This window comes from Melanerpes formicivorus, unplaced genomic scaffold, assembly GCF_026170545.1.
Source record: "Melanerpes formicivorus ecotype bairdi unplaced genomic scaffold, bMelFor1.0.p_v2 SCAF_32, whole genome shotgun sequence".
Classification (NCBI taxonomy): domain Eukaryota; kingdom Metazoa; phylum Chordata; class Aves; order Piciformes; family Picidae; genus Melanerpes; species Melanerpes formicivorus.
The window spans coordinates 2056274-2066582 of record NW_027142384.1 but is presented as its reverse complement, the minus strand read 5'-3'; the positions used below and the strand labels follow the sequence as shown (position 1 = coordinate 2066582).

Genomic DNA, 10309 nt, shown 5'->3' with positions numbered 1-10309 from the left:
CCTCACAGGCTTCAGCAGTCTGGGCAATCACTAACCCCCTCACAGGTGTGTATATACACAACAGGAAAACACTCCCCCACCTTTTCTTTCCTCTTTTCAAGCCAAATCCACCACAAGGGTTCAGCCTGGTGCAACCATGTGAAGACATGAATCAAGCAAAGGGATGGAGAGGGAATGGCACCTGTGCTCTGGGTCTGAGCTGTTGGGAAAGGAGGTGGTAGGCAGATGCCTAAACTGGGCAATGGTTTCCCTTCAGCCGTTGACTTGGATCATTCTGTAAGAACATGGGCAGACTTCAGAGAGCAAAGGGCTCTCTTTCTGACACAGATTAGTGATGACATTCTCATAGCCATTAACAAGATGCTCATTGTTGAACCATTTCAATAGTTGGCCTGATTTCTTCCTGGCAGTGTCTATGTTGTTTTGTTCAAACTGAACAGATGCTGAGAAGGGGCTGAAATCATCCTTCTTCAGTCATGGTAACAGGACGTTGGGCCATAATGAATTTTCCCCTTTGGAGGATCCAGTGCTCCCTTGCCACAAAAGTGGTGCTGTGTTTCCTCATTGTTAACATATGCCTTCCCTTCTGCCAAGTAATTTCTGAGCAGTTCCTGTGGATATGGAGATGAGAAGGCTGAGAGGATGTTGGCGCAGTCTGTGCTGATACCAGCCCTTGGAAGAGGAACACTTGGAAGAGCAACTGCAAGCAGGCGGTGGTTGAGCACTGTCTCATCTAGTACATAGCTCTTGGGCTCAGCCTTTGGGTATAACATGATTTCCCAAGCTCGTCCATGCATGTGCCTTCAAGGTTCATTACTGTGGTTAGTATAGATAATACATTGAGCACATCCTGGCCTGGAAGCATCTTCTGCATTCCCATACTTGTATATACCTATCCTTTGTGTATTAACATGACAGTGTCATATTTTGATGAGATGTATCCCCCTTGTACCAGGATTTCTGAGAGCCAGTGTGGACGGCCCATGCAACATAATAGCACAGGGGCCTCAACCTCAAATTTGCAGGTTCAGATGCAGATTGTGCATCCGGAAATAGGTTAAGCAAGTTCCTCAGATGTGTGACTGAATTAGCTTCAATCATTTTGTCAGTTAACATACTTAACATTAGGCACATGCTGAATCAGGAACACAGGAAAAATAAGCAATGAATACATGGTAAATGACATGTCACTTACATATAGCACAAGTCCTGTTGTTATTATGGAATTGATGCATCATGAATGTGGAAGCATAAGTATCACTCCAACAAGCAACAATAGACAGCAATCAAATAGGCAAGGTCCCATTCAACTGAAATATCTCAAGATGCTTTTAAGAGAGTATATGAGAATCAAACTCCACTTTAACAATTGGTATTGAATTTGAAGCAATTTCTTTTCCCCAGTAGATGGTCAAAATGTTAGGAGGGCTCTAATGGAGATGCTGAGGAAGGAGTTAGAATCAACCACAGAAGCAACAAGTGTAATAGTTATTGGGAAGAATAAGGTGAAAATGACAGAGGAGAAACCAAGAGATAGAAAGATGCTGGACGATCCAAGGACCCTGAACTAAGTAAGCCTCAGAGTGGTTTAACCTGCAGAAGTAAACATTTCATAGTATCATAGTGTCAGTCAGGGTTGGAAGGGACCACAAGGATCATCTAGTTCCAAACCCCCTGCCATGGGCAGGGACACCCCACACTAGATCAGGCTGGCCAGAGCCTCATCCAGCCTGCTCTTAAACACCTCCAGGGACGGGGCCTCAACCACCTCCCTGGACAACCCATTCCAGGGTTTCACCACTCTCATGGTGAAGAACCTCCTCCTCACATCTAGCCTGAATCTCCCCACCTCCAGCTTCATTCCATTCCCCCTAGTCCTATCACTACCTGAGATCCTGAGAAGTCCTGCCCCAGCCTTCCTGTAGGCCCCCTGCAGATACTGGAAGGCCACAATTAGGTCACCTGGGAGCCTTCTCTTCTGCAGACTGAACAGCCCCAACTCCTTCAGTCTGTCCTCATAGGAGAGGTGCTCCAGCCCTCTGATCATCCTCATGGCCCTTCTCTGGACCCATTCCAGCACCTTCACATCCCTCTTGTAATAGGGGCTCCAGAACTGGACACAGTACTCCAGGTGGGGTCTCACCAGAGCTGAGTAGAGGGGGAGGATCACCTCCCTCGACCTGCTAGCCACACTTCTCCTGATGCAGCCCAGGATCTGATTGGCTTTGTGGGCTGCAAGTGCACATTGAGAGCTCATGTTGAGCTTTTTGTCCACCAGCACCCCCAAGTCTCTCTCCTCAGGGCTGCTTTCCAGCCAGTTACTGCCCAGCCTGTATATGTGTGCCTGGGATTGCCTCGACCCAGATGCAGGACCTTGCACTTGCTCTTATTGAACCTCATGAGGTTGGCTTGTGCCCACCTCTCCAGCCTGTCAAGGTCCCTCTGGATGGCCTCCCTTCCCTCCAGCATGTCTGCTGCACCACACAGCTTGGTGTCATCAGCAAACTTGCTGAGGGTGCACTCAATGCCACTGTCCATGTCCCCCACAAAGATGTTGAACAAGACAGGTCCCAGGACTGATCCCTGAGGGACTCTGCTTGTCACTGGCCTCCACTGGGACATGGAGCCATTGACAGCCACTCTTGGGGTGTGGCCATCAAGCCAGTTCCTTATCCACCTAGTGGTCCACCCATCAAACCCATGTGTCACCAGCTTGAAGACCAGGATGTGGTGCTCAGAGCCCCATCCAATCCTGATCCATTCCAGGGATGGGGCATCTACTATCTCTCTCTGGGCAACCTGTTCCAGTGCCTCATTACCCTCATTGTCAATATTAGGACATTGAGGCATAAGCAACCTTTCATGTGTGCGCACTTCTTTCTCCTCCACTGAGAGCTAATGGACACTGGCACAGGAGCCACACTATGGAGGCTAAATCATTCAACAGCCCTGAGTTTATCTAGGGAAAGAAATTTGAGTGAAGCTGAAATTTCAGTTTCAGAGTGTAATACATTCTTTCAGAAATAGAATCCAGCAGCAAGAGATTCATTACTATTAGCAGCAAAAACACACAAGGACACTATTAAGAATTTTAGACAGAAGAGACAGGCAGAGACATAAATAACACATGATAAGTATTTATTCAGACAGTTAAACTTACACAACCTATGTTTCTCCAATGGATACATATATTGGACCAATGTATGCTCTCAGCAATGGTGATTTAAATTAGGAATGATTTAATTCAACCAAGTGGTATCAACTCAGATTTATATCTGTGTAACAATGTGCAGTTTGGTTCATCATGTTCAAAATAATAGCTGGGTGGTTTGGAGAAACAAAATCAAGTTCAGTTCCAGAAAAGGAGAGCAGGTCAGAAAAGTATGGTTCAAGCACTGCAAGAACCAATCCTGACAGTGAAAACTCCCATTATAAAGAAAACCAAAAGCAGTGCAGTACTCTCATTTGAGTTACCTTCCTCTTCTCCAAATTACACCAACACTTAAATATTCGCCTTCTGGGCAAGTCACATATGATCCCCAGGAGGATGAATTTCCTGAGTTTCATTTCTCTCACCAGGATGAGTAGAAACATGAGAAAACTGGGAAAGGTTTCATAAACGCCAAAAGCAACTAAGCATCGAAGCTGACGAGGGACAAAGTGGCCTACTGTATAATGACTAAGTAAACCACTAAGCATCACCTCACACATAGGATGATACGCATATGGTAGATTTATAATGGTGTATTAGAAATACACAGCTTGCTTTTGTTATAATAAAGCCTGTCCCAACAGCTTCAGGAGGCTGTGGATCAGGTTCTTTTACAAGTAAAGGGCATGGGAGTGCTGCATCCCAGTATAGGCTTCACAGAACATTATCCTCAGTTCTCAGAGAGCACTCCCAAAAATAAACTAGGAAATGATTCCCTAGCTGGGTAAACTGAAGCATCTTGACTGCAACAGCATCTGTCTTCATAACATTTTTGTTTTAAATGCAATGTGGTCCTTGCAAAGTCTTAGCTGTATTCCTAGCATCTGCAGATTACCTGCTGGGAATATTGAATAAAACCCAGTTTGGATTTTGCTGCAACAGTGTTGTGTAACACAGTACAGAGACACATGTCAAAAGCAAGCTTTCATGGAGAAGATTAACTGCTTTAATTCCTGCTCTCTCAGGATCCTATTTTTCCTGTGTGTATGCCTATGCAGTGACAGAGAATTCAACCTCATGGCACAAACTGGTCAACTGAGCTCCACTAATGCAAAAATGTGCCCAGCTCAACTGCTTGGACCCACGTCTTTCCATGGGTGTCTTTGGCTCAGAACCACAGTTTTCTTTCTGGACATTACATGCTGGCAGCTGACAGACCAGTACATCATTGTAAGTAAATCTTCAGTCTGTCTCAGATTTCTATCAATTTAAGACTGGAGACTTCCACTGTGGTATTCAAAGATGTATACAGAGCCACAGCTCAAGAGCAAACACTGAAAAAATGGCCACAACACAGCTTTTTAGAGATAATACCATGCATACACTAGAAATACAGCCATCATGCTATAGCTATAGCTCCCTCAAACTAGAAACATATTCAGAATTAATACATTGCAGTCTTCACCAAACATGCAAGGAATTCAGTTTTAAGCACTTTCATTCTATAGGAAATCACACAGTCACACTTAAAAGTACAACCGAGCATAGTGCCGTAATGAGCTTCCTGGGTCCACAGAATGGACCAGGTCAGGCATGAAGGGATGTGGCCACATTTGGATGAAGCCTAAACAAACAAAAAATCTGCAAAGAGATTGTGCATGGAGATTTTGCATGTCTAGAGGTAACTGGAGCTAGCTGGAGCTCCTCTGTCACATCTTGTATCCACCCCCAAAAGCACACTACTACCAAAGTATAGAGTGGTGAAGAAAGAAAAGACTGAGACAGGTTTGAAACATACAGTCTACAAAGTAATACATTTATCATATAGCTAAGACATATCTCTGCTTTACATGGGGTAAAGGTAGGTCTCTTTATACAAAAACATTATTCTGAAATTCACCAGGCTACATTTTCAGTACCTTCATCAATTACTTTTATGGTCAGGAACTCCATGGCCTTAACTGCCTAATAATTACACTTAATCATTCTAAAAACCCAAGGAAACAAACAATCATATAATCGAGCCCAGTCTATTAGCATGACAAATCTGATCACACAAGCTTGCAAAAACTCATGCAAGGTGAAATTAATGACCAGCTGATTAATTCTGGTGGCTCTTCAAGCATCTACAAATATTTCAAGCGATTATGATTGTATAAAGCAGAACTGTGCCAGCTGAAATTCACAGTCAAGCCCTAGGGAACCCAAACGTTGGTTTATTTCCTTTCACAAGGACAGAACTCTTTAGCTCTTTATTGTCTTCTTTCACTTCTCCTTCACAGATCTACCAAACTAAATGTGGTGACTTTACCAGGAGCAAACAACACTGGGCTCAGGGGAGGAAGAGAATAACTGGAGGCACATTTGCTACTCTTACACTATCACAGGAAAATGCATCACTACTACTATTTACTATCAGAAATCAAATAGTTAACAAACAACAAGAAGCCTGTGAGTAAATCTAAGAGAGAACTACACCTCCAGGATACACACCAGGGGTCCAGTGTAAAGTCAGGGAGAAACTCATATACATACTCAACTCTTCTTGAAAAATGCTAAACTGGGACTATTTTAATTGGAATTGAGACCTTCAAACACATTGTTAAACTCAGCCCCCAAGACCCTTTCAAACCTACTGATATCAATGGCATATATGGAAACATAATGCATATATTAGCAGTTCCAAAGGGTTTTTGAAAACAGAAGAAAATGCTAGCATAGTTATAATCTGTCTCTTTCTCTCTCTCTCTGAAATTAGCTAAAGCAGCTGCTCATATGACTATCAGCCAATTCAGAAGTGTTCAGCTGTTCCTCTAAAGTAAGGATTGTGGCCTGGGGTTGGACAGAAACAAGCTGGGGTCAAGCAAAGGATGTGCCAAGCATTTCAGTGCACTGTGGTTAATCAAATAGCACGCAGCACATTTACAGCTTAGTTTAGACCACAGGCTCCATAGCACGGATGTGGACACTAGGAAGGCAGAACCAAGAGAGAGGCAGCTCCTTGCTGCAGTTGTCTTCATGGAATTTGATGTTCAGGTAGAAATCACCTGTGTAGAGAAAGAGAAGTGCTCCAAAGTACACAGAGTCTTTGGTTGGCTTCACCTGGAAAAGAGAATGTGGAAATCAGTATAATTAAACCAGCAACAAGAGAAAGTAATTGCACTTTGCAATTCAGTAGGTCCTCCAAATGATCTCCAAGTATTATAGATTCACATCTCACCACTGCCTTCATGCAAAAAGGACTAAAGATCTTGTCCCTATTTTAGCAATGTTAAAACCGGCGTGCTGAAAATTAAATCCTGTGCCGCTCTTTCATAAAGCAAAGCTGTGGCACAGGGTAAACCAGAACAGAGGAGTTACTGATTCCAGAACAGTGTTTAGGGCAGAGGTCATCCAATGCAGTCCTTAGACTGCATTTATCAACATCTATATTAAAGGTCTAAATCATGGCTTGGAACACATTAGACACATGGTTAAACATCATTTAACACTTCAGCAATGACTAAATTAATCCCCACTTATTATTACAACACAATCTGACTGAAAATTCTAATCAGAATCTTAATATTCTCTATCATTGAAATAATTAAGTTTAGCAAGAAACAGCAGGAAAAGTAGCCACCCTTATTAAACTTGTGTACAGAGTTCACACTGTTTCTACATCTTTATATCTCCATTCACAAAGACTATTCACAATCCCTATCTTTACAACAAATACGTAGCTCAGTCCATGAGATTTCAGCAAGACACAAGTAATTTTTAAGTTTACCAATCCCATGGCTGCTCAGCATGTGATATTTAAATTAATATTTGCTTCCACAAGATGTTAAATCCAGTTTCAGGGTGTCAAGAATTAGGTTAAAGCTTCAGTAGATGCAAAACAAAGTCAGCACAAGCCCACAGAAGCATTCCACTGGATGGAATTCATTAAGAAATCAACTCTAGCCCAGGGGAAAAGATCAAATAAAGGGCATCTGATGCTCCTCAGCATTGGTTTACCCTCAACTAAGATGATCTTACCAGTTCTTCTCTGCACCCTGGACCCTGAAACTATGAGCTCAAAATATACTCATGAGGTCATCCTTACTTTCATAGGTAGACCTGGGCCCATGTATTTTCTTCTTCACTTGAATACTCATTGGCAATGGGTCTTTCTTTAGTCATCTTTAAACACCTCAGTATCCATCTTGTTTGAGTCCAGTGTTGATTCCAAATGACAGCATGAGATATCCCTGGTCAGCCAACTCAAGACTCAAGCCCAAACACAAACAAAAGTCTGGTGTTGAATCCAGGAGCACTAAGCTCTCCAGGTGTGCTGGACATGATTGGATTCAGGGGGAGAAAACCTTTGCAAGGGACAGCTCTAGGAACTGATGGGATATTACTACCTGGAACAGTGAAGGGATGAAGCTAAGGCTCCAAGACAGGTTATCAATACTTTTGACTGGTGTAAAAATTTTAATCATATGGTAAACTGGGACATCAACAATAACTATTAACTGGGAAAGTGTCTATGGATACACTTTGCTGAACGACACCTTGCCGCTGCATAGGAAGGCCAGAACAAGCATGACAACTAGATCATGGTGGAGGAGAGGGTGGGACAAAAAATTTTCCAGGGCTGTGGGGCACCTCAGCAATACTGAGAACTAAAAACTGCCTGGCACCATCTCCAGTGAGGAAGGTTCTCTGTAGTTTTTGGATGTGAGAGGAACAAGCTATTTGTTTCCGTTTTCTCCTATTCTAGGTTTTTTTGCACCCTTATTGCTGGTTTCTTTAGCCAGCAGATGTGCACCTTGTATAGTCCCCACAGGTATCAGGCTTTTTTGCTGAACAACCCCTAAATTTCTGCTCCTGAGCAGGGGCCGGGCTACGCACAAGCAGCAACATCATCAAAGCTGGCAGAGCCCAGGCTCCTTTTGACTTTGGGGCTGAGCACTTTCGCTGACCTACAGCAAACTTGTATCAGCATCACATAATCTACGTCAGTGACCAGAGTAGTCACAGCTGTTCTCCTGACTCTTGTCCTTGGCATCTCCCCTCCTCACTGGGTACAAGTTCCTGCCCTCAAGCATTGCGTCTGGACAAGCAGAACATCAAGCAGTCTCCCTTCTTGATTCCTTCCCCTCCTCCCACGGCAGTCTGCCTTATTTCCACCTCACTAGAACTGATGTGGACTTGCATGCAGAGGACAGAGGGGCACGAATGCCATCAACAGATGGAGGCAAAGAGCAAATGAAACCTCCTTGAGACCCATAACATTTGGAAGCTCCCAGTCCATTTTTCTTAATCTAGCTGCACCATGAAGAGATATCTGTAACAGCACTGATCAGAGCCCTTGACAAAAAAGGAAGGTGGCTTCAGGCACATCAGCACCAACACTGTCTCTTCCCTAATTTGAAGTTCTGCCTATGTGGTTGGTTGTTTCTCCTGCCTTTACAGTACAACTCTTTCCACCAGTCATCTGTTTCTTCATCATAAATGAGAAGAGCCAAGGAGGTAAGGTAGTGCTATATGTCCTGTTCTGCTTACAGCCCATCTCTCTGTGTACAGTATGCACAGACTAGACAACAACGTTCATGGTTTGGGGGCTATCCACATCTGTATGGCCACCTGTACAGTCCTTACTCTAACTAACATTTGTCCTCTGAGGAAGAAAGAGGGAAACAAAAGCAGGCTGAAACCTCTGCACTGCTGAGATGCAAGTGGCTTTCCAGAAGTTACAAGAAGTTTCTTCCAAAATACTAAGTAACTTGGGAAAGTGAGTTTACCTCTCTAGTGGGGCTGCCTACAAACATTCTAGAAGACCACAAGTACATTATGAGCAGTCAGCTCAATCCAACTGCACAGGACTAATTTTGAGACTAAATCACCTACGTTCAAGTATCTTTCTGCACACTAGTTATCCAAGCTCCCACTGTCATAAGAAGACAACTAGTCAATGCAGCCAGTTGAGGAAAGGCAGAGTGGTCTACCTAATCCAGTCTATAGAGTCAGGATACAGTTGTATAAACATAGGCACCTTGTGACATTTGGGATGACCAAAACTGAGACACTGACTAAAACTGAAGCACTAAGGCATCTACACAGGACTGGTAAGATTTATAGGATAACCTACAGGACATCTGACAGTAGGTAGAGGCCAGGTGGGATACCTAAATGATGGTAGACACCTGCTTCTAGGGAACTGAATCTTATCCCAGTTCTACTGGCTGCAGACTACATCTTCATTGACTAGTGAGAGCTTAGTTGGTCAAAATCCACAGCAACACCCACTCATTCAGTTCTCTCAGTCTGGAATTGAATCCATCCAAATGCCTGTTCACATCTGAGCCAGCTGTTCAGCATAAGGATTCATCCAATCAAATGTAGAATAAGGTAAAATATCCCCTAAACTTCATCAATCCTGATGAGTTTCTCTCCACTGCCTGTGAAAGGAGCTCAGGGTGACTTGTTCAGATGTGTAGGCAAGTCAGATGTTTCCTTCTGTGTCTGACAGTACACACCATCCCACGGATTGCAATGCATGATGTAGTTAATCTATGAGAAACACAGCGATCACACTCTAGTGCCTGATCCAGACCAAATCTGTATTGTCATCTGCTAGGATCTGCTAGGATCTGCTAGGATCATTGCCTTCATACATGCTGATATATTGTGCCAATCTGGGATGCAGTTGAATACTTGATTCCATCAAATTGTGAAAACCAGAGATGGGAAGCTGCTACCTCAGAAAAAAAGGGGAAGAAAAAAAAAAGACTGAAGAATCAAGAAAATAATGCCCACATTACTCCTCTGTTCTACTGAGATAGAAAGGAAAAATTAAGTTTCTAGCTCCATCCTAATCCTTCCCTGATTCAGGCTACCATGTGGGACTGTGATTGCTTAGAACTAATTACTACTTATTTATACTGCTGTAGTACTTAGGGAGCTCAGTGGGAGATTATGGCTAGTGCCAGCTACTGTTCACTGCCCCAAAGAGTTTACAGTGTGAGTAAAACAGTGCCAAGAAAACTAATTTGTTCCAGATGGGCCACAGAGGACCTGCCAGAAGTGAGCAAATGTTCATCATAGCTTCTGAGCTGATTCAAAATGACCATTCAAAATGACCAATGAATTTCTCTTCATCTCCCACTACCAATCACATGAGTTAGTGAA

The 10309-nt window shown here is 43.4% G+C and overlaps 1 protein-coding gene across 3 annotated transcripts in view; it reads right to left on the bottom strand.

Moving 5' to 3' along the window:
* Nucleotides 1-3121: 3121 nt before the first annotated feature.
* TRAPPC9 (trafficking protein particle complex subunit 9) overlaps nt 3122-10309 on the bottom strand; it is a 441084-nt gene continuing 433896 nt past the window's right edge. For all 3 annotated transcript variants that reach the window (XM_068155470.1, XM_068155472.1, XM_068155471.1), the window contains one exon: nt 3122-6253. In XM_068155470.1, the coding sequence (XP_068011571.1) occupies nt 6086-6253 (168 nt within the window). In that variant the 3' untranslated portion in view covers nt 3122-6085. The remainder of the gene's footprint in view (nt 6254-10309) is intronic.